This window comes from Falco rusticolus, chromosome 9, assembly GCF_015220075.1.
Source record: "Falco rusticolus isolate bFalRus1 chromosome 9, bFalRus1.pri, whole genome shotgun sequence".
In the NCBI taxonomy this organism is placed as follows: domain Eukaryota; kingdom Metazoa; phylum Chordata; class Aves; order Falconiformes; family Falconidae; genus Falco; species Falco rusticolus.
The window spans coordinates 45,911,642-45,936,454 of record NC_051195.1 but is presented as its reverse complement, the minus strand read 5'-3'; the positions used below and the strand labels follow the sequence as shown (position 1 = coordinate 45,936,454).

Sequence of the window (24,813 nt, the reverse complement as noted above, 5' to 3'; positions counted from 1 at the left end):
TATTCTGTCATGTCCAGTTGTACAACAGGCTTACACAGTGATCTTGAGAGCATTTCAGTAAGTGCTCATCATTTCTTAACAGCCAACCTTTGTAGGCTTTTGCTATCAGAATCAAAATGAAATTCCCAGCTCAAAGTTGGCAAGAATACTAAAACCATACTGATAAAAATAAAATCAAAAAGGTCTTTTAAGGAATCGTTAAAAAAATTTGAAATATTACCTAAGTATTGTAATGCAGCATTAAGAGAAAATGAGTAATATGAGAAAGAGATCACAGTTCAGTTTTGAGCCTTTTTTTGGAAAGAATCACAGAATCATATTCAGCAAAGGCGATTCATTTAAAGGTAAGGCCTCCCCCATATTTATTTCCCCTGTCTTTAAGGCACCACGGATAGTGTTTGCCTCACCACTGCCCTACCCTGAAGACCGGACAGAAACCTCTGTCATGGCAGACAACAGCTACTTCCTTCCCCTGTGGCCAGATACATCACCCTGCGGTGCTCTGGACCAGAACACATCTCCGGTCATTTCCTTGGGTTTTCTCATTTTCAGGCTCCACAACCTGTCAGCACAGTAGTTTCTTTACTAAACATCAGCCCTTTTCCTTCTTTTTCCCCTTTTTTTCTTTCTTAAGATGCTTCTTCAAATGGGAATTTTCATTACTGAGATACTTGATCATAAAGGGAAGGGGAAGAAAATCCCCAGTAACCTGCTGTGAGATGCAGCCTACAGATCAAACTGCCTTGTGCTGAGATCCCAGTGGTTTGCTGCCTCTGAAGTGTTTATGCAAGACGTGTGTTTTTCCCGTTGGCGTTGCCGTGACTGTTTGGCTGTGCTGGGTGATGGATGGTGGAGAAGGTTGTGTCTGGAAACGTGCTCCGAAGTCGACAGGAAGCTGAGGGGGCCTTTGCCAGCACTTCCTTCCTGTATACAAGGGGAGGACAGAATGGGAAAACCTTGGCTGTCTCTTACCCTGAGAAAAGTGCTACCCTTCCAGCTGGATTACAGTAAAAATATTTTAATCTTTCACAAGATTATAATATCCTTCCTCTCTAAGTATAGCTGCAGTGGTAGCAAGGCTTAGATAATGAAACGAACTGGCAATGCGAAACTTAATAGGTGGCTACAAAAGGCTGCTGCTTGAAGGTGAACAAATAGAGGTCCAGATTTGAAGATCCCTGAAGGTATCTTCAACCAAGATATAAATCATCAGTGGATCACACCTGCCTAACCCCATATCTTGACTCCAAAAGTAGCCAGTACTAAGCACTTCAACAGAGGACGTAAAATCCGCACAAGCAGTACATTGAAAATGTGTCCCTCTGGACAGCTTCATTCCTGTGCCTGTTTTAGAGAGTGGATCTAAACTCAAAGCATAATGCTTATTACCCCTATAAAAAATAACATTGCAACGAGCCATCTATGAATATTCTGACCATGCGATTCATACATTTCTCGCAAGCACCCAGGATGGTTTGTGTTATACAGACTTTCCTTGAATGTCTTCTTCCAAAGACCTAGACTCTAGGTCCTTCTGTGGATGATTCCTGAATCTGCATGACATCCTGACATGTAATCATCACCTGTTCACAGTAATGAAAACACCTGCAGAGTATTACAGAATAGATACTCCATGCTACCAGAGGAATTTTCCTAAAATTTTCCATTCTTGAACTCCCAAGTTCAAAACGATAGACAACAGCAAGATCTTTAGTGTAGCCAGATGTTCAGAGCCCCAAACTCAAGTGGACCCAAGTTGACTTGCTCTACCTACAGCCACATGGACTGTGACAGTGAGCGCATGACACAAGGGCTGTGGCAATAAGGACCAGTTTCCTTGCTATCCCAGCAAGGGGACATCCTAGCAATCCCCTCAGTCAGATACTGCCTGGATGAGTTTGCCCAAGCAAGTCTGAAAAAGGGAGGAAGAAATTCTCAGGACTCTTGAGAACAAAGGAAAAATCCCCAAAACCGTGAGCAGACAGCTCTCATAACAGCCTCTATTTCTGAAAAAGGAATCAGACAAAAAGACCTCACCCATTAATAAAGAGTGGGGAACAATGGAAACTGTCAAAAAATAGCCCTCACGTCAGAACTAAGAATGCCCCTTTACACATCCAAAAAAGCACACAGCTGTGCAAGAGCCTGCAAGGCTGTCAGGCACTGCTGCTGGCTTACATGTCTCCCCGGCCCTTCTCCTTCGCAAAAACTGCCAGAAGCACTAGATGATACTGAATTCCAATAACCAAAGATGGGGATGGAAGAGGAGAGGAAATTTATGGCAGGACCGAGGCAGAACAAGTATCAAATTCCTGTCCATTTATTCTCTCCGGCAAGGACCCTCCTGACAGTGAAACTTCGTGGGACATACATGATACATGAGCACATCTTCCACAGGTCTTTATAGGGCAAAGCAATTACAAAAGCAATTCACAAAGCAACTAAACTACGAATAAAATCTGAATGAATTGTGTAACACACAGTAATAAAAATCATGTGTTATGCTGAATTGGTGAGAAGTTATAAAAACAATTGCTATAAAAATTTTTAACCTGGAGTACAGTTCTAAGAATGCAGATATCTAGATGTGGACCTGGAAACCTCAAGGATGCAGTAACCTTCATGGCACACAACTTAGTGTTACATTCATGGGTTTTGCTGTATTTGTGACTCAGCACTCTCCTCCAATAGCAGTAAGGAAAATAAACAGAAAGCAAACCATTCTGAATGAACAGGAGAAGATATACAAACACTTGGACAAGCATAAAACTCACCACGGGGCTGATCACTTGAGTCACTGTCCTGATTCATCCTCCCAAAGGCAGCACCAATCAGGATGCTGAATTTCGAGGTCTACAACTCAGAGCTGGTACCCCAAGCTCTCGCTTCTGAAATGAAAGAATGTAGCATTACTATCAAACTGTAGGAACTCTACCCTGCATGACAAAGGAAATATCTTGTGTGTGGTCTGTTGCCTTTGAATCTAAGACAGACAGGGGAGAAACTGTGTGCATATACAACTTAGCACAGAAGCCACAGCATATTGCTTGAAGATCAGAGAACTAAATGGTAAATTGGTGAATTAGGTCAACCAAGAAACACTGAAAAGTGGCATCTGAAATTTCATGCAAGTTAAAGCAACATGTACTTAAAACAACAGCTGGATTCCTGGAATAGGTCAAGATTAGCTTTCAGGTTTCAATTGCACAAACAGGAGTCTCTAACATTGTTTACTTGATGAATCAAACAAAAAGCCAGACCTATCTAACCTCCAAACTGGACAAACAGTCCACGTGAAAGTATGTTTTTGCCATAGCTAAACAGCTCCTCCTCTTTGTTTGCTTGCCCTTCCACTCATCACATCTTGACTGTGGTAGAGTTGGGAACAGAACCCATGTCTCCCAAATCCCAGTCCAGTGCCTTAACCACCACATCCTTCCTGCTGAATCACATTGCAGAATTGTTTATCAGGAAGGAAATTCCCCCTCGAGAGTACTCACTCTGAGTGTGCTGGTGGAACACAAATGCTTAGAAAAATACAAATGGACTAGCAATAACAAGTGATTTAAGTTACTGTACAACAAGCTAAAGGTACACATCAGTATATTGTTTTTTGTTGTTAGCAGCAGTCTAAGTAAGGCACAATCAAGCAGGACATGACACAACAAGCAGCGCATCTGGATGGCCCCAGAGTAATAGCCTCCTGCTCTTCAGAAGATGGTATCTAACTTCAAAAACATCTATCCCATGTTCAGCATGAGGTGTATGCCACTCAGAGGGGGATTCAAAAGGTTTATATTCTTACCAGGCTCTGTGAAGGGTCATCTTCGATAGCAACTCATGCCATGCTGCTAAGTGCAAGCAGCTGTGATCTAGTGGGTCAGAATTAACCTCAATATGTTGTACTAGCAAAAGGCCTTCACTTTCCTTAAGGTCTTTAACTAAGGAGAAGGGGGGGGGCGGTGGGGGTGGGAAAAGCGCAGGGCTGGGGGGAAGATACCAAAAGTGGAACAAATATGTTTTAGCCTAAACACAATTTACCCTATTAGTCTCCCAGAGAACAACAGGGTTGTAATTCATCTGCAATCTGTCCGAGGACACAAACCCACTGAAATGGCAAGTTCATGGTCCAGGACTCTGAAGAATTTGGCTCTGCTCAGCAGTTGGGCAAAGGAGAAGAATTTCCCCACTTGCAAGCAATGGCTTTCCAGGTTGCGTCCTGCGAGACCCCACCACAGTAACTGACACAAACACGCGCTTGGGCAGATTCCCAGACCTCTGACAAGATTTCTTTTATACTCCCTTTAAATGTCTTTGCATAGCAATTCCAGCAGGACTGACTCTTCAGGGGCAGGGAACCAAACCCTCAATCACAACATCCTGGAATCACACATACATCTACAGGAGCTTTTAATGGGCACATCAGGTAGGGCTAGCTGCCCCCTGCCAGTTGCCTTGAGAGCAGACCCAAGACCAAAACCCTCAAGCTTTGCTTTTTTTACATCATACGAGAGTAATTTAGGAATTAATATTAAATTCAATTGTTCTTCATTTAAAAGGCTATTCTGTCATTCCTTGCCTGCTATTTTTGTAGTCAGGATCAAGCTTGCGTTTTTTTCCTATTAGGTCAGCCCCACTTAGGTCTAAATCAAGTGTGTCCAGAGGCAGAACGTAACTCCACATATTCAGTCCTGCAGGATGTTGTGATCAGTTTACAGTGGTGAATAATGGCACATTAGAAGGCAATTGCTCTTAGGGACGTCTTCTGCTTGGTTTAAAGCATTCCCTGTAAGGAAATCCAGCATGGAACAGCTAAACAAAAAGGGTTCTGCAAAGAGCTGCCAAACTGCTTCTCTAAGGACTTCTGATTTTTCTTCAGAGTGGGTGTGTGCACTGTTGAGCTCTTGATCTTGGCACTAGTGCCATGCAGGAGTTTGTTGCTTCATATTTAAGCAAAACGAGCTAACGATTGTACCCTGCCATCCTGAATAATGCACATGGTCTGAAGCAAAAAGGATGAGTATCTAGAAAACGTCCAACAACTCCCCTGCCTGTAGTCCATAACTCTCCCAAAGGTGAAGTAACATTCAGGTGGACGGAGAGGCTTTTTCAGATGATGGTGTAAGCAGAGTTCACGGTCCTGCTTCCTCAGAACAGCTGAGGCCACAGCCACCACCAGACAGGGAACTGGAGGCCACCCGTTTCCTTTTGAGTGATTTCAGTTCAAGCAGGGCCATCACGGGGCTGGAGTGAACAAGAGGCTCCTAAACCCTCAGCTTTGGAGCCATGCTGAGAAAAGCAGTAAATCTCTCTCCTGGTCGTTTGTTAACCCTCTGTGGGGTCAGATCCTGTGCCATTATCTCAAGCCCTGCCATAGCTGGTGCCTTCCTGAAAGCCCAGCAGCTGGGTGAAGAGACTGTGTAAAAAATTATCTCTTCAGAAAACATCACCAAAACAAAAAGAAGGTTTTTATTCTGCTTGGTTATAGAAGAAGATTAGAAAATGTGAAGTGAGAGTAATTTAAAGTTTTAGAAAAAAGACAACAAATACTAGGAAGCAATGTTTATTTATAGGTTTCTCCATACTGTGATTTTTAAGCCTATCTCACATTTTTGCAACCCGCCTTTTATTGCTTTACTGTTACAGAACATACAGGCACATGCAACGAAAGACACCCAGCATTACGGATCCCTCTGCAGAAAAAAAAAATATTACTTTGGAGTATGGGTCAAGGAGCTGCAGTCCCAGAAGTGCTAACAAAAGCATTTTCTGAAGATTATGGGTGTCTTTTCATTGACTTTTACAGACTTTGGAGCCTGTACTTAAACTCGATACAGCAGCTCTAGGGCCAGACTTGGCTTTTAGCTTCTCATCAGCCACCAACCCAACACTTCATTCTTCGTAACGCACCAGCTGTGCTACACCACCGAACATTTCTGCTCCATGCTTGAATTACAGCATCTCAGACTGCAGCATGACACGTATTAACCTACATACTGAGCCTATTTACAAGCAATCTCAGTAGCCTACGTTATTTTAAAGTGGGAAAAAGCAATGAAGAGTCCTGTGGCCTCTTCATACCACAGGCTGAAATGCAAATAGCAGTTCTATCTATTTTTACAGTCTTTCCTTTATCACATAAATCTTTAACTACCCAGAAATAGAAACTTGACTTCTCTGTGATAAGGACATAGGAAAAAAAAAGCACCGACACCAGCAAAAACAAAAGAAAAATTAAAAACAAAGAGCAGCAGAAGCTGTCAGCCAGTGCCTACCAGCAACAGTGAGCCTGTGTGAAAAGCCCAGGCAACCTCAGCTGCCCACCATGGCCCTGGAGCAGGCAGGGCTCCAGCAGACCCCGTGGGCTGCTGAGCTCCCATCTGGACAGGGCTGCACAGCACCATCAGGAACACGGCACAGCAGAAGCCAGCACTCCAGTGTGTTATCGGGAACAGACCAGGAGAAGACCCTGAGGCTAAAAGCCACCTTCTGTATCAACCGATTTTATTTGAGTTCATTCTAAGAAGGAGATGCTTCTTTCTCTGCTTCAGTTTAATGGACTTTTTATTAAATAATTATTAGTTTTTGATCATTTACGAGTGTAATTTAATTTCATAGCATTATTATCATAAGATTCACTGAAACTGCTGAAGGCTCAAACCAGCAGAGCTACACAATTCTAGCATACACCCTTCACCTCGCTAGCTCTGACATTAAAACTAGAAAGCAGCTGACAAAATATTAACAGATGTCTATCGAAGCCTGTTAGATTATCAAGGCTATCCCCCCCCCCCCCCCCCCCCCCAAAGGTAAAACTCATCAGCTTGACAAGAATGTATTTTTAATGGAAGTTCCTGTCCAAGTTCCTAACATCAATAAGAAAATTGTTGTGACACCCAAAGGCATAAATAAAACCTGAACCCGTCGAGAAAGCCCTGTACACCAGTGAACATGTCTTCCCGCATGCATGCAGAACGTCCAGCACATCACCATCATCAACAGGATACCAAGAATAAAACAATCGTCACATGCAGGTACCAACCATGTGGGGCAATGTTTGAAACCAGTAAGTTCACACCTGGCCTTTCACAACCTAGAGCTGACTGCAAGTCACAGGCCAGCGGCTAATTTCTGTGTGTTTTACTCCTGACAGTAGAGCTTACCCTCCATTTAGAAGCAGCAACTTCAAACAGCTGGGTCACGGCTTCCCTTCCAGCCAGGGTAAACAGTTTACCAGCAGCATCCAAGTGAAGTTAATGCAGCGACACACTACTTTGTTCAATTTGCAGTGGCACAGCAAGGAGGGTTATTCCAGAAGGCAGAAACAACCTAATGGAACTTCTTGAAATGAGACGAGTCCTCCTTTCCAAAAGGGTGAAAAAAAAGAAAAAAAAAATGCACAGCTTGGACTTCAGTTTCGGAAAGCCTAGGAAGACCTTTTAGTTCGATGCTTCAATGATTGTACTCTAAAGCTCTCCCATAGGCAGGACGCTGTGACTCCCAAGGCATGCGTGAGCTAGAGGAAAGCAGCTCAGACACACACACAGGGTAGGTGTACCTGCCAGGGCATTTAGTGAGAACAAAGTTTGCCTTTTTTTCTTGTAGATCTGAAGAGTCACGGATAGGTGGGATGAAATAAATACATTACATGATTTCTAACTATCCCTGCAACCTCCAGAGTTACTTGGGAGACAGTTTTCTGTCAGGCTTCCTCGAAGCTAATTGCAACAGAGCATCTCAGAAGAGGGTCACTGCACCAAGAGAAAAAAAAGCCTGGCAGTAGCCTCCTCTGCCACCACACTGCTGGCTCTGAGCATCTTCTGAAAGGCTCCCAGAATGACTCAACACCTGAAAATCACTCCCACCTTGAGGCTCCTGCAGGCCAGCAGCACACACAGATCCAAACTCCTGCCTACATATCAGAGCATGGGACCGTGGCTGCTGATCACTGCCTTTTCCCATCTCCCTCTACCTTTCCAAATTAAGCATGAAGTCCCCCTGCTCTGCCAGCAATGCAAATGGGTACCACCCCACACACCAAGCTCTCCCTGTTCATTTTGCTCTTCTTACACATCAATCACCTTCAGTTGCTTGGCAGACTCATCCTGGAAGCAACCAGCACAACTGAAGTCACTGCTGAAACTCAGGGCAATGCTGCGAGGGTGCTTCTTGGTGTCGGAGGTGGTGCTCTCACTGCGCTCAGCCCCACGGAAGGATGCTGGCTGCAGGACACAAGGTGTTGCGGGTGACAGCTGCTTTTCCCTTTGGAGGCTGCCAGCGGTGAGGGAGTTTGCCGGTCTCTGGCACCCTCTGCTGACAAACCCAGCCAGGGCCCGGGACACGCACAGACGCCTCAGGCTGGAAGGGCCAGACCCTGCCGACATAATCTGCATCGTCTTCTCTAGATGAACATTTCATAACTTAGAATTTCTACTCTCTTATTTGTTCGGCCAGGTGTTTATGTAAAATTGTACTACAGATGGCCCTTCTTCCCCTTGGTTTGCTCCAGTAACTGAGCACAGCACATAAAGGAAGGTGCCCTACTCTCCTACCTCTGGTGCTACCTAACCCCCTTATATTTACCAGCCTTTCCACCTACCAACACCCCCCACCACCTCGCATGCAGCATCTATCCTCTCCCTCCTTTCTGAAAAGGTATGTAGCAGGGAGGTGACCTACACTTCAACATGAATTTGGAGAATGAAAAGGGCAATAATTCAAAGCACAGTGTTCCAGTTCAGGTATGGTATTGTCCCTGGAAGGGAACCGTCTGTCTGAACCCTTCCAGTCCCACACTTCCGACGCACAATTCCCTCAACAGTCTCCACGCCACACCTGTCACACAGCACCTGTAGCTTTGTGACCCCTCCATGTCCCTGTAGGTGGGCAGTAGGATCACCGGGCAGAGGAGCAACAGCGGCAGCACGAAGGGAAGACATGCTCACACATGCCTCTGTCCTGTACCCGCTACTAATCCTGCAACGTGTCCAACACATGGCATCTCACACAAAGGTACATCAAGATGTTTAAACATGATCAGTGACACCCAAACCCTCTGTAGTCAGCAGACACCAGAAGCGAATGGGTTTGTGTAACTGAATTACTAATGCGACACATCCTGATGCTGCTGTGTTGCTCTTGAAGATTCCTGCGGAACAATGAACAGCAAGAACAGAGAATATTCTGTGTAAAGGCAACAGCGAAACAGAAACCTAATCTTCTGAGATATATTAACTTTAAAGACTGATTTTCAGCCTTGTTATCGTCTGCAATTTTCCGCTTCTTGTTTTTTTCTTTTCTTGTGTGAAGGAAAGGCCAGGAGAACAAGCCCTGCCTGACAGCACACGCCGGGTAAACCAAAAGACAGCTTGCAGGCTAAATGGATTCTTACACTGGTACTTTCTAAATGCTGTTTCAAACATGCAGGTTGCAATTAATCTACCAAGGGATCTCCACTTCAGTAGAAAGAATCTCAAAGGATCATTCCACCTCCAAACCACCACCTTAAAAAACACAACTAAGGAACCTTTGGAAATATGCAATGCAGAATTTCAACCAGAATAGAAGTATAAAAAAAAGTTATCAGCAAACAGAAAAACAGGTCAGGGTCAACACGCTTCACACATTTATTTCCAGTGTGTTGGCCACTACTGAAAACCACTACAACATAGAACAATTTGAAAACCTTTAAAAAGCCAGGGGACTAAATAATCAAGACTACTTTAACCATAACAAATAAAACCTTTGTACTAGGAGATACAGCGTAGTTACTTCAACTGCTGACAATTCAGTATCTCATGAGCTCTACCTCAAATTAGGAAAAAAAGCTTACTTTGCTTTCTTTTTTCCAATCCTCAAATAGCTTTGTGTTAACACTGTAAGCATAACACCACTGGGGACTCAGTATGTAACTTCACTACTTCCCAAAACAGAGCCAGGGCTCTTTCATTTTGACGCCCTTCAGGCACTTTGACTGCTTCCCAGCATTCTGATTTCAGGTTTGAGTCTGATTTTAGGCACCAGTGTTAAGCAATGAACCCAGCATTATTAACATGTCCAGAGCTCTGTAACAGAGTATTTGAACACTTTCTCCTGGATTGCTGAGGAAGCTTTCTTATCTTGCACACACCTATTCATTTTTTTCTAGAATGCATTAACCATCCTCCAGAGTCTGATACTTCTAAAAGGCTTTGCTGGACAGGCTCTGGCAAATGTAGCTGTGGCAGCCGAAGACACTGCTCTCGCCAGCTGTTTGTCCCACCTTGCTCTGCCAAGAGACACTGCCTGCACAGCACAGCTGACTGGAATCGTATGCCCAATGTTTCAGCTCTCAGTTTTGGCACGTTAATGTGAACAGCGGGTGAAAGTATTTGTGCAAAACTGCTGGGCTGTGAGCTAGAGAAACTGAGATACAAGGACACATTCCTTCTGCAGCACTACTAAACAGTGGGGGACAGTCATGTCCTAAATTATTGCAGCTGTTTGGCCAGCAGACACGAGTCAGAGCACTGACACACAGATCATCAATGCATGTAGGAACATGATCTGAACTCTTACCTCCTACTGAATGCTTCACTCTGGGGGTTCCTCCTAAGGGATCACCAAGAGAGACTCTTTTTCAGCCACATCTACACTACAAAGTTTTGGAAGTACAGTGATGCTGGTAAAAATGCACTAAACACAATCACTTCCTGACTGACAGATGCTCAAGCAAACTCCCAGACAAAACAGATACAATTCTAAGAATCACAGAATTTACAGGAGGAGGGAGGAAAAGTTTGTCTTTAACAAAGCCACTTCTTTTTTTTTTCCTCTCCGTAATAAAAAATGTTGAAGCTTTCCGTCTCCTGAGGGCTTTGTTTGAATAGCTTTAGCTATAGACACAACACTAAAGAAAAATTTTTTACAGGATGGATGAGTAATTTTAGCAATCCAGTAAATTTTCTCCATCTCTATCTGCTTCCCTTGCTAATCTCCCTTTCTATTCACTCAAAGGAGCTGAAACACTGCTGTGTTGATTTCTCATAGATTACTTTCACTCCAGACCATGTCAAAACACTATTAAAATCAAAGCAGAATAATCCAAGGATTTCCTCTCAAATCAACATTTCCTCTGTTATCCCTGTTGTTAGCAAATCCCTCAGATCCCAACTGTCTGCAGCTCCTCATCTTCCGTCCTCGAGCAGAGTTACTAACGGGCTGCCCACACCCGGAGTGGAGCCGCACAGGTCTGCAGCTTGCACAGGTTTCACAGGCAACATGCAAGTTCATGGGCAAGCTCCTTTTCTGTCTCCCAAGGGCACTGCTATTACGCGTTGTAAACATTTTTAGAATTCAGAAGTTCCACAAGCTATTGACATTTTAATTTCCAGGTTACCTTATCAGACTTGGCCTTGATTTTCTTCACAGTTTTTTCTCAACTGAGATCTGATATACTTTGTCAACAACAAGAAGCTACTTGTTTTAGTAAGTTTTACCCCTTATTTCTGTTTGCCTTTTACCCACATCATTGCCTATGAGTCCTCCTACCTCCTTCAGGGAATAGCCTCTTTGTTAAATGCTGTGACAGAAGGCAGCAAGGAGGGAGGAATGCTGGATGACATGGAGGTTGGAGAGGCAGGAGTTGCAGCAATCGGAGACCAACTGCCAACATCTAGCAATGACTGAAAAGCCAGATGAGACAACTTTGCTGTGGCTGAAGATCTTGACTACTAATTGAAATATGAATTAAAATGAGAGATTACTGGGCTGAGACTCTGACCAGTATATCTCTTTGTAAGATCAAACCTTACACTGGTGGCTTTGTTGGCCCACTCTCTGAGAAGACCTGTCCTGAACAGTCTCACCTGTTGGCACCTAGGGGACTAACAACCCCCTATCAGTCCTTCAATGTAAGCCTTCTAGCACTCTCTCTGTTTCTGAACAAGTTTCATTTTCACTGTCATCACCTGATGACATCAAGGTCAATCAAGGATGCTTATCAAAGCCAATTAAGTCATTGTCAAGCTTTCAGAGCATGAAGCCAATAACTCCACCACATTCTCCTTGTATGCTTCCTCACACTTGCACCCACAGCAAGAGAAACAACGTTCTGCTGGACTGCAGGGAGAATTTCAAATCCCACAAAGTCAGAACAAAGTGGGGTCATGTTATTCACCACACACTGCACTGAATTTTGACCTCTTCCCAAGCTGTATCAGTATTATCTACACCATACTCAATAATAAATTGCTTTCAAAACTGCTTTGGGGAAGAATTCTTCCTCACCCTTTACCTCCTGAATAAGTTTAGAGAAGGTCTTCCTCAGAATGCAGGCTTTAAATACAGCGATTAAGCCATCAGTGGGATTAACAAGATCATCTTTGGTGGCATAAACAGCTTTCACATAGGACATCGGTTTGTAACCAAGTTGGTCGGTGATGATATTGTACAAAACAAAGAGAGTTTTGAAGGTGGGGTTCTGTGCTCTTCGCATCACTCCTGGAAGGCCAGCACAAAGAAACCACTCCTGAAACTCCTGGGTAGTGAGTCAGGTTTTTCCGTATGACTGGAAGATGGGTCTTCAATAACCTTCTCATTGCTCTTTGGTTCTAGTATGATAAACAAGCCCCAGCCTCCTCCTGTATCACCACCCAAAAAATGGGTCACCCCATCTCAGGGGAACAGAGCACCAAAGTTCAAAGGCTTGGATTGATTTTCAGAAGCATTCTGAGCAGTGCCATCCACAGCTATCATGAAACTCCGCTCAGATCAGGAGATCTCAGTAGTTACTGAAGTCTCTACCACTGTCTTCAGAAGTTGAGAAAAAAGCTGTATTAGCCAGCTTTTGGACTGTTATGCATCCATAAACAATATTATTAACCTGAAAGGCATGTGTTTTTCTCAGCATGATTTATTAGCTGCAGTTACAGTTGCAATAATCATGGTCTAATTTTTCAGAAACTACTATAGCTTATGCATAGTTTTAACCACCTTTTGAAAGACCTTTAAGTAATGATGAATCGACCCATAAAATAATACAAATGTTAGAACCAACGTTATTACTCTCCTTTAGGCATGGGCAGGAATATCTGATTTACGTCTGCCAAATGATTTGGCATCTGAACAAACTGGCAACAAATTCAAAGAGAAACAGCAAAGCTGTGGGCAACCGCTGGGAAGACTGGGATTCCTTCCCTTTTCATTTCAACATGCCATGTCTGCTCTGGGATGTTACAATCTAATTCACTTGTTCACAGGGCAGCAAGTTAGCTACATCAAGACAGTGTGCCTCTGCACTGCTTTGCCACAGTGCCATAAAGTACCTCTCTTATAAGGCATTACATATGCACAAGTCCACACTTGATCAAAGTAACCACTGGAGAGAGACCTCACCCTGTACTGCTCTCCCGCAAAGCTCTCCACTCTGAGTTTGCAGATGCCTACCAGAAACTGCAGGGTCTGAAAAGCAAATGAAAAGGGAACTATGATGTCTCCTTTGGTATCGTCAATTCAGCGAGCACCAGCGCCATACTATTGGCAGGCATCCTGGAGGCAATGCTGTGGGATATGTGCTTATGGTGGTCAGTAAAAAGATCAGGATACTACGCACTCTTATCAGCGAACTGATGCACATCTCAGCTGTGTGTGAGATCAGCCCCTTAAGTTCCTTTTTAAACCCCAGAGGTTGCATGCTGTACCGGACCAGCATCGTGCATTGTCCAGAGGATGCATGGCAACAGAAGTGTTGGGTGCTTTGGCCAAAAGTCACAGCAGAAGGGTGCTCTGCTGCATCTGCTTGCCTCTCCCACTGTTTGCATCGCATTTCTTTCCATGGCCACATACCTTCTTGGACGTTGGTAAGAATGGTATCCCTTATCATCCCTTATCATCCCTTCCTCCACTTCTGTGTCTTAATAGCCCTCCGTACTGGGAAGCTAGGCAGTGATACTATTTAACTATTTATCCTGGCTTTATTTTTCCTGTATGGTGTCTCAAGAAAGGTGCTCAGCAGCGAGCATGCATTAGCTCAGAGAAAAAGTTCCCTCACTCCCTCTCTCAGTGGAAGACACCTCAGCCGCCCTGTGTATACTAACTTCTGTACTTCAGCAGGTCAGGTTTTACTGAAAACAAATGAGGACAGATACACATAACCCCGCTGCTGCCATCACTGCCACAGGTCTGCAACAGCAACACAAATCCAAAACAAGACAACAGGCCAGGCACCAAAGGCTCACTCCAGCTTTGAGTGCTGCTGTCACAGTGCTACAAGAAGCTAGAAACACACATGAATACTCACTGCCCACAACTGTTAACTTGAGCAGCAAAGCAATGTCTCTTTTGCGTAGTTTCCATGCAATAGTTGCAGCACAGAGCAAGGTAGAAAGCTGTAAGCACAGCCCTCCCTGCAGGGTGTTTCAAGTGAGTCGAGACCACAGAAAACAGGCAAGGGTCTTGCTAAACAACAAAGGCACTAGCTGAAAAGACAGCCTACACTGCTGATTGTAGCTGTCCCATGTGTTCCTCACGGTCTTTGAGGTACCTTTGGATTCAGTGATTAACTGACTGCATCCCTTGCAGAAATGGAGTTTCTTAAAGCTGTGTATAACTGTAGGCTGTTGCAGTCCTCCTCGGGGATTTCCACCAGGCTAATGATGGAAATAAGGTGCAGGAAAGCTGTTATTTAAACTCATCATCACAGAGGAAATTTCTCACAGCCTGATGGCAGTTAAGGAAAACATTATTTGGTGGCTGAGGAAGCTACTAACTTTGTTATCAAACAGGGCTGGATGGACACAATGCACTTCAGGAAGAACTGCAACAGCCCCTGCTCCATGCAGGTATGCCGGGTTGCACAAGCACTCCTTACCATGCCACTCTGCCTCTCCAAAGCCTTCTGGGACACAAAAAGGAAATCAGAGGCGACATGCTGAAAATGGGAAATTGCAACCTCCTAAAAATTATTAATCACTTCAAATGCTGAAACAATACCCTTTGTCAAAGCTGTGGGTGGTGAAGTTGGCACAGCTCCTACTGAAAAGAAACTTGATCTTCACTGGTGTGAAAGCATGAAGCAGCATCCTGTACTGATGAAGCACTCGACCCAAATTCCTTTCAAGGTGCTTTTGCTGCCTCCTTCACACTAAGTTTATGGAGAACAGGAAGACAGGAACAGCCTGGGCCAACAGCAACCTGAACCAGAGATACCACACAGGTGCAGCAGGAGGAAAGCTGTTCATCGGTGGTAATTTAAGGCTGCTTGCTATTTACTGGGAGGGAAAAAAAATATGTATCTATTAGAACATCACACATCCCTCTAGGAAGCTATAATAGAAATTTAGCAAGTGAGGCACTAACACGGGACTCCACAAACTTCCGTGACACCTGCAGGCAGCAGGCAGCAGTTGTAAAGCTTTGCTGTCCTCCTGCAACCCCCCTGCGTCAAACAGCATCAAGCCCTGCACCAGTGGATAAAGGAGAATGAGCAGAAAGAGGCCCCGAGAGACACAGTGCTGTATCCAGATAAGATCTTTGAAGCACCAGGCTGCAGCTGTTTGTACATTTTAATTAATCGTAAGAAATGCAGTAACAGCTCATTTTCTTGAGGGTTGGGGCAAACTCGCAGCCCTGCCATTTTAGGAAAGGAGCACTGAAAAAACAAACACCAGTATCTGAGATGGAGGAATTTCTATGCTTAAATCAGTGTTCGCAGCTTTATCACCATTTCCCCTGCCACCTGGGATGCTGAACGCATTGTCTTCCCCTGCCCGGATGAGGAAGGACGCTGACACATGGCACAGCCTACCCACTTTGTCACACTCAGCAAACAAAGAGGAAGCTTGCAAAGGCGAGATCAATAACTGGAAGACACAGTGGCAGTTTGTCCCCAACGCTGGACAGTTAATCCTGATGCACAATCCCCCCGTGAATTTAAAATGCTTGATACATACCATTTCTGGCTGTGATTAAATGTCTAATGACGCACTCTCTCTGATAGATTAGAAGTATTTGTTCTGTGGTTACAAAACATTACAAAGAATGAAAAGCCTCCAAGAAAAAAAATATCAGAAGGCTCAAAAGTTAAAAATTATACTAGACACTGAGAAATGAGTGGTTTCTAAGTGTTGGCTTAAGAGTGCAATACAGCAACAGAACAATTTTTAGTAGCTACATAAAAAAAGTTGTATTTGATACAACATTATTTCTTATTACACGTTATGTGTATTTATTTGTCAGTATTAATTTACAAAGGCAGACACCAATTTAAAAAGAAGCAAACCATTGCAAGCGCAGCAGAATGCTAAATGTATACTATTTCATGGCTAGGATGGAACATTTTATGAAATACTGATTTTATTTCTGTATACTCCTTGCTCTTGAGAAGATACACAGACTAGAATCGATGCTAACACCAACATTTCAATATCCTACTTAAATTCACTCTCTAGTCATTATTTCTGTATTTCAAATTGGATTTTGTGGTCAAATTCAGAAGCAAGGAAAAGCCAATGTAATACTGTACTTACAGCCACTGCAACATGCATTTTGAATTCCACTGTTTCACACCCACTTACCTATGCATAATTAATAACCTCTTTACATAGATTCTCACTCTGGTCCAGTTCAGAGTCTGTGGGAGGGAATGTAACCTGGCACTGCTTGTTACATTACAAATAAGAGAAGCAAGGGAAAAGCTATAAAGATAAGAGAACTGATGGTACCAGCATATATACATAAGAAAATATACCTTTCCAAGTAAAACTTAGATTGCCTCACTCTTTCTGAATGCCCAGAACTAGTTCACAGGCAGCTAAATAGAATTTTGTTTCTCAGATAACAGAAATTCAATTTAATATGCTCAAAGTAACCAGCTCTGAGAGTTGGAACAGAGCTCTGGAGACCTCCGGTGCTTCTCGGGGGGAAAAAGCCCAGCACAGCACTAGCGCGGAGGACGTGCCTGCTGTACTAAAAGGCAGATGCCTTCAGAGCACTGTATGTTTAGTCATCTCTTTATCAAACCCTTAACTAATTAAACAATCCTCTTGTCAAAGAGGACAGTCATTGTTTGTGTGACCGATGCCCTGTAAACATAATGGGATAATCTGCCTTTCTCCTTTTTTTCTCCCTCAATTCTTCTAAACAGCTGGGGGATGCGCTGCCTGCTCTCCAGGAAGCCTCCGCTCATCTGTCATTCTTCTCTGCTTGCAGCGCTCTGCTGCTGCACGCAGCATCAGAAGCCAAGCTTAAGACAATAACGCCTCAGATACACTAACAATCAATCTGATACCATGCCATTAAAGAGTCCCCAGGCCTCTGAAGGGTTGAGCAAATAATTAGGAAGGAAAAAGAAACGATTCCTGGATAGAATTGACAATTAAAACTATATTGATCTACAAACAGCAAAAGATGCTAAAACGAAAGCATTTCTAGTACCCGCTTTTGACTTCAGTACCAGGGAAGAAAGAGCTTGCAAATAATAAAGCTTTGATCAGATAGCATCAGGCTTGCTCATACATCTGCAGTTATAGCAGTAAAAGCTGTTAATCAAATGTTAAAGGCTCAGAAAGCCACACTTTCAAAGATGATCTCCAGCCCCAGGTACCCAAGGGAACAGCTCACCTCAGAGTAACTGTGTGCGGACATGCCAAGATTAACAGGAACTAGAGAGGGTAACTATTTTCTCGTGTGAAACAAGGACACTGTTTCTGGAGGTTGCACAATCCAAAGGTTTGCCAGTACAGCCCCTCGCTGTATCCCTTAGCTGATGTCGGTGAAAGCACTCTGGTCACCCCTGTCCAGCAGAGCTGCACAGCTCTGTTACCCTATAGACACAATCATGACAAAAGCCATTACCCGTCACAGCTCTCCTTCATGAAAGTTTCTGTTTCCCTACTTACATCACCAGCAGCAATCTAGACTTATTTTCTATAGCAAACCCAGACTACTCAATACTTGAAATTTTGAATTCAAATGCAGTAGCCTGAAAGCAAACTGAATCACTTTCAAAACATGAAGATTTTGCAGAACTGTTGTTCCCAGGAGAGAAGTGGAGAGCAGGCTGGGCAGGCAGCCCTTACTCCCATCCCAGGTGTTGCTCCCCGAGCCCTGGGGATGTGGGCTGGGACAGCTTGCTGCACTCCTCCAGGGTGCTCCAGGGGCACTGGCCACGCATGGCTTCACCAACCGCAAGTGCTGATAACCACGATTTCATTTAATAACAGGAGATTCACATGGATCTGCTGGTTTGACTAAGGAGGAAATGCAGTATTTCTGTATTGAAAGGTGAGGGGGAGGAAGAGGGGAGGTGGCAGTGGAAAGGGAGGGCTGAATAATACCCAAATCTGAAAACCCTTCAGTGGCCATCAAAAGAAAGCTCAAGGCTCTCTGCAAACTATCATTGGTCGTATTGTCAGAAATGCCAGCTTACCAAAACCTTTGCTAACCACCCAGGCAGTACTTGACAGAACTGTTTTGCACAGAGAACAGCAGATGGCAAAGGGCTCGGCACAAGCAGGACACCTCTTACCTTCTCCTCAGAACTCCACACCATCACAGCACAGTTTTGAGAAGAATCCCCCACCCTGCTCCTCCACAAAATACTCAAATGCCCGCTTCAGGTACCAAGAGCCCTACTCCTAGCTAAGACGGAAGCCACCTCACTCTGTCACAGATCCATGGAGGCTAACAGACCAAGAGCATGAGATCCTCAAGCAACGTGCACACCCTACCAAGGAACCCATGGAAGTGCTGAGGTGTCCATCTGCCTGACTTCACTCAACCCTACCCTGAACAAGTTGGCAGTTGGCTAAAAGCTCCTCCAAAGGAGACACACCAGCCACGTGTCCCGTGCTCAAGGAGGACATGAAACCCAGGAGACAGCACGTAGAATTACAAAGTCTGTTTCTTTTCGCACCTCATCTAGACCACAGCAGGGAAAAGAAATGCAAAACTGCTCTATTTTTAACCTACCACCAAGAGAGACTTTATAGAGCCGTGCTCAAATCTGAGGAAGTTCCTCATCTCAATCCAAGTTAAAATCAGCAAGTGTAAAGAAGACATCCCAAATGGAATATATCAAAGCCAAAATGATGTTATCCAGGCAAAATTACAAAATTTTCAGTATCAGTAACAAAACAACTAGCGATATCAGCCTTAAGGCTCTTTTTCTTGCTCTCTCCTTTTTTTGGTTTTTTCCCTTCCCTGGTGTTCCCTCCCTACCTCATCACTGCAGCCAAGTTTTAAACAATATACATGAAAATAGCAGCTTTCAATCTGTTCCTGGAGTAGCCAAGTTAATGAGGCCACATGGCATCCCAGGGCACTCTGGAGGGAAGGGTTCAAAACTTGTTAGCGCAGTCTGCACTGCTCTAAAAAATGTAAAACATTTCAAACTGGTGAATGTTTCACTTTCTTTCTCCTCTGCTCTCCAAGTAAAAGAGCATTTTGATTTCCAAACACATATTGTGGAAAGAATGAAGCACTTCTGGAAAAAGCAAAAGACCAGTTCATTTTTCTAAATTTAAAGATTTATAAATCAATGCAAATCTTTTTCAAAAAAAGCAGAACACTTCTGCAAGTTACACCACAGCACTCAGACAGTTGTTGTAGAAACAAGTACCTGTTTTTCCTGACCTACATTTTCAGGTTGGCAGGAAATCAAAGTTCATTTCAAATTACAGCAGATTTTGAACAGACTTGCATGTGCCCTCCAATCTCAGCTATTAAATCTGTTGGGGCCCAGCAAGTTCATTTTTTGTATGAAAGAAGGTACCACTTTTTAAAATTACGCATGCTTGGTATTACATAAATGCAAGCAGGTAGTCTTTTTGTTGTAATATTAAAAGGGGAACTGATTTTCCACAGAATTTGGTTTAACTAGAGCCATTTTCCTCTCCTTGAACTGTTATATACATTATCTACCATATCTATAACAAAAGCCATGTGGTTAAGCAGAAACAACCACAAAAAGCAAACAAGTCTAGCTTTGTCCTAAAGGCCTTAATATGAAAAGGCTCCCCAGGTAACAGCTGCCTGCGTGGGTCTTATGTTTATATAAACAAACAGCCACCAACAAACAGGCATTTTCTCGGCTAAGTACAAGACAAGTACTTACAGACAAGTAGGCCATAGTTACAGCATCAGGCCAAGGAGAATGCTTTCACCTGCTTTCCTCCTTACCCCATCACAAGGCCATCAGCTTCCTCTTTGACTCATTTTTTTTCCTGTGGGGGTTATGTTTTACCTGTTTGAGAGCACAGCCCACTCCTGGATTTGGAATTTCAGAAGGGGTCTTGACCTTGCCAGGTGATGGAGAAGGCTGATGTGGGCTGCAGAGACTGGCCAGAGTGGCCCTGCAGTGCAGCCAGCCAGCAGGGCCCTGCTAGGCCTTAGAGTTGTGCCCACCTGCAGAAGGGCTTCTCAGGACTGAAGCTGGTTTGTGGGTGCAAGCACTGCTGCACCCAGCCCCTGAGCCCCTTAAACCTAGAGCAAGGAGCAGAGGGGGGACAGTGCTCTGCCAGGGGGTCACCTCATATCTGGCACAGCAACAGCCTGGCAGGACCCTTCCCGTGCCCCTAAAAGCCACCCTTCCCTGCTCCTGGGAAGGCACTGCAGGGACACGTAGATCCGAAATGGAAGCAGTGTAAGATCAAACTGGGTTTATGGCCCTGGCTCCCCATGGTGTGATGGTGGCTGTACTGTTTCCAGACCTCAGCCAGCACAGCACTCTGCACAGGTCAATAATGACATCAAAGCAAATGCATTCTGAATCTATGACAATAATAACAGTGATTTGACTGTATCATCTGCCTTTTTCCCTCTTATTTGCTCCCTGAGCTGCCTTACTCTTATTACTGTACTCACAGTCAATGAGACTGTGCTGACAGACCCAAGATTGCACCCCTCTCCTTTCCTTTGGGATTTGCACTTCTGCAATAGAAAAGTCCCTTGATCCAAGAAGAAACAGACACTGAGAGCTGGTAGGATAGGACGAAGAAGAGCTTATGTTCATTAGGATTCAACTAGAGATCACAGCACCACAGTCAACTTCAGAAATAAAACCAATCTTTCTATTACAGCCAGAGATTTTTTTCCCCCCAAGACCACTAAAGCTATATGCGGAAAGAAGTACACCTCCCCATCTTGATCTCTGCAAGTTTTATTAGCTGCTTAAGTCATGAACCATCACACTCTGCTTTTGTGACTATCTGGTTTAACATAAGCTTGCAAAAACTGTGTGTGAAGGAAACACATTTTAAGTTTCCTTTATTTTCATGCCCACTTTCAGATCTGTGTAGTTTCACAATGTCCATATTTCACTAAAATTAAAATTGCTGCATTGCAAAACACATCCAAGACAAAAAGTTTCAATTAAGCCTTTTTTTTTTTTTTTTTTTACATGTTTTCCATAATCATGGCAGAAATTCTTTAAAAATACATCTTCTTCGGGCCAAGTTAAATGTGCTCAAACACGCTGTGTACGCAAACCCCTGAGAATACACTGGTGAGCAGACTTCCCACCTATTCGCATTCACGTGAATCAGAAACTACTTTCAAACGTGTACATTAACAGATGTATTTTTCTCATGCTATCTATACTAACCAGACAAGCCTGAAAACCTCACGGTACCCTGCTGAATTCCAATCACAGAGAGACATAAAGTATAAGGAGCCAGACAGCCATTAGCAGGAATCTGAACAGCACTGTGTTTTGGGAACTGCTGTTTTCGCTTATGTTTTTTGATTTATACCTCATAACTGCAAAACTAATGAGATTCTAATGAAAAGTGGGACATTATTCATTTGTTTTCCCCCCAGGAGGTTCAGTTTATTTTCAACAAGCATGCTACTGATTAGAACAAGAGGTGATGGTTTTAAGAAGCTGGAATATAAACCTGTTCCCAAATGTGCGTGGTCTGAAACGATACACTGGTTTCTGCAGCTCACAGTTTCGCTTCCTTCATCTAAGTTGTTTTGTTCAAATATATAACTTTTTTTTACTGGTCACTACTACATAAACAATAAACATCTAATCTGTATATCAAGTAATTGCACTAAAATATTTATTAAAAAAAAAAGTCAACCCTCTAGTTATTTTGCTTCTTCCCTGCCCCAAACAAATCACTCAAAAATCCTGCATGGATGTAAAACATAAAACTGCTTGCAAACTGGTTTTTAAAGATTGAATGGCACTTACCTATTTTTAATGATCTAGCCACCTTACTTTATATTTAGTTTCCTAATTGTATCTATGTAGTTCTCCTTACTGAAAAACTGGAAGTACAACCTCATATATTGAACACTTTTAAAAGCATACCCACTAATATCAGCATTAGACTAAGTGATCACTTTGAAAAGAATTTTCTTAAAAATACACAGGTTTGTAGCACAAAGGTTAAGCTTCACATCTATACAGCTTTCTAGAATAACTGTTACTCAGCCATATACTTAACATTTTCTGATCTCCAGTATACTTCACATAATTTGTATGCAACCAAGAGTGTTTTTCATTGCTGTCTTCCATATTCAGTATAGTTCAGATAGTGCAGTGCTCCTAAAACGTACTGTATTACATCTAGAAAGACTCTGATCTGAAACTCAATCCCTCAATACAATGGGGTCACTGAGAAATGAAACACTAAACCAGAGCTTTTAAATAGGCATTTAAATTAGGAAATTAGTTCTATAAACATAAAGCATTTGAACTGTCCATTTGTTATGGATAACACAGTAGGACCACCAATTACTAAAGTCATAGACTCCAAATTGGCAGCATTTGCTTTCCAACATTACATCAAAACCCTGACTCCACCACGCAGGAATTTAACTCCTCAAGATACAAAACAGAAATGCACAACTACAAATTATCAAGCGACAATTTTAGTACTCTATTCATTAAAACACGTTCAGTTACTGCCTCATGGCTACACTGCACACTCCAAATGGAAAAGATTTTGATTGCAGAGGGCAGCTTCTCTGGAGTTCAGGTTTGCCCAGTTCCTTCCCTTCAATTTCTCCTTTTTTTCCTATATGCTATAAGTTGTGTACTAACAGCATCTCAGTGCCCTTCAAGCATCTCCCCCCAGTTAACAGGATCACCTGGAGGTTTTAGGGGAACAGACAATTCAATCCACTAAATCTAAAATACCATTTTCTTTTTGGAGGCAATAAACAATTCAATAAGTGATCCTGCAGCTTTCAGCTGAAGACGAATGTCCCACAAAGAAAGCACAAGAAAGATAAGTTGTTCCACCCAACTGAACAAACATTTCCTCACAGTCACACCCTCCTCACATAAAAGCAGGAATCTTTCTAAACTCATACTGAACAATTCTAGCGCAAGGTCACAAACAATAACAATGGATAATTAAAACAATAATCAGGCTTAGTAAGACAAAAATTAAAAGTAAATTGCTCATCAGGTTTTTTTTCAAACTGCCCAAGCCTCAGTAAGAACATGTTTTGGACAGAAGAGAATTTGAACGTAAAAGATTACAACAAGCTGCTATTCATAAAAAAAGAAAAAAAGTCTCACTGTTTTTGGTACTGTGGGACTCACTATAGAGCAAAGGGATTTTGTGGGACAAAGGATGATAGAGTATAACAAACTTGCTGAAGAGGTAATATGCTATAATGTATTAGGGAATTACACATATTCTTATGCTGCTAAGCAATTATCTGTCCCCAAATCCAACAAATTCAAAAAATGAATACAAATGAGGAAATCACAGTTTTTGCAACAGCCAACACAGTTTTTGCAACAATTTAAGTGGCTTAAACAAACCATGCTATTGGATTTTCTTTTTTAAAAGTACATTCACACTGAAAAAATACTTTGCATTCTTAGCAGTTGCATTTACAAAGTTTTTTACATCATGTAAAGCAGATACAGCATGCCATGAATCCAGCACACCTGCAGTAAGCGGGTACATGGAGATGATGGAAATTTAGAATCAATCAAACTAAATGCATTGCTGAAGATTCTGAAAACATGCAATTCTCTTCAAAGCTTACATCTGTGGGGTTTGGGTTTTTTTGGTCTTATAAAAATATTTAATTTGCAACAATGGAGAAACATGACATAAAATACAGTGTAAGAAATAGCAACTTTATCTGCGGCACAGTAATTACAGGGCTGTGTTAACTGTAATTGTAGAAGCAGTATCAGAAGTGAGACAGAAGCATTCAAAACAACTTTCAACCCATGAGTGAGAAAACCAGCACAAGTGCTCAGCATCTTCCTATCTCAGAAACCTGTCCCAGATTCTCCTGGGGGAGCTCAGGACTAAAACATCTTGATCTAAAGCCTCCCCGCTTTGGTTAAGCTGATCTTTAGACAAAGAGAGCTGCTCCAGAACTCTTCCACCTCCCACTCTACACAGAGGAGGAACCTCCAGGCTGAACACATCTATAGCTCGGCTAATGCCTGGCTTACAGCTCATCCCACCAGCAGTGCACCAGCTCAGCATGCTGAGCTTTCAGTGCACCTGCCTTGAGGATACAGGAATGGGAGCGGTGCTCGGGCCACCATTTCGATTAACAAACAAACAAAAGCCAAAAAAAAAAAAAAAAAAAAAGGTAGAATAATTTATTTTGAAAATACAGCCAGTAGGTCCATTTGGAGTTTTCTGTGAGGAACAAAATCAGATGAAGAATGACTACAATTCTGCAAAACACCTCCTTCCTCATCATCACCACGTTCAAAATAGAGGGTGATGCACCAAAACACAGAGCCATACTGAGACTAGAAGCCATGAAATGAGAAATTCAAGTGTACCAGGTAGCATTATCTCTATTTTTCAGGTAAGAAACTGAAACAGAGGGAGGCATTTCCAC

General features: G+C 43.0%; 1 protein-coding gene across 4 annotated transcripts in view; it reads right to left on the bottom strand.

The window, feature by feature from the left end:
• EXD3 (exonuclease 3'-5' domain containing 3) overlaps window positions 1-24,813 on the bottom strand; it is a 290,827-nt gene that overhangs the window by 222,879 nt on the left and 43,135 nt on the right. For all 4 annotated transcript variants that reach the window (XM_037400486.1, XM_037400487.1, XM_037400484.1 and 1 more), the window contains exon 3: window positions 2,775-2,888. In XM_037400486.1, the coding sequence (XP_037256383.1) occupies window positions 2,775-2,811 (37 nt within the window). In that variant the 5' untranslated portion in view covers window positions 2,812-2,888. The remainder of the gene's footprint in view (window positions 1-2,774; window positions 2,889-24,813) is intronic.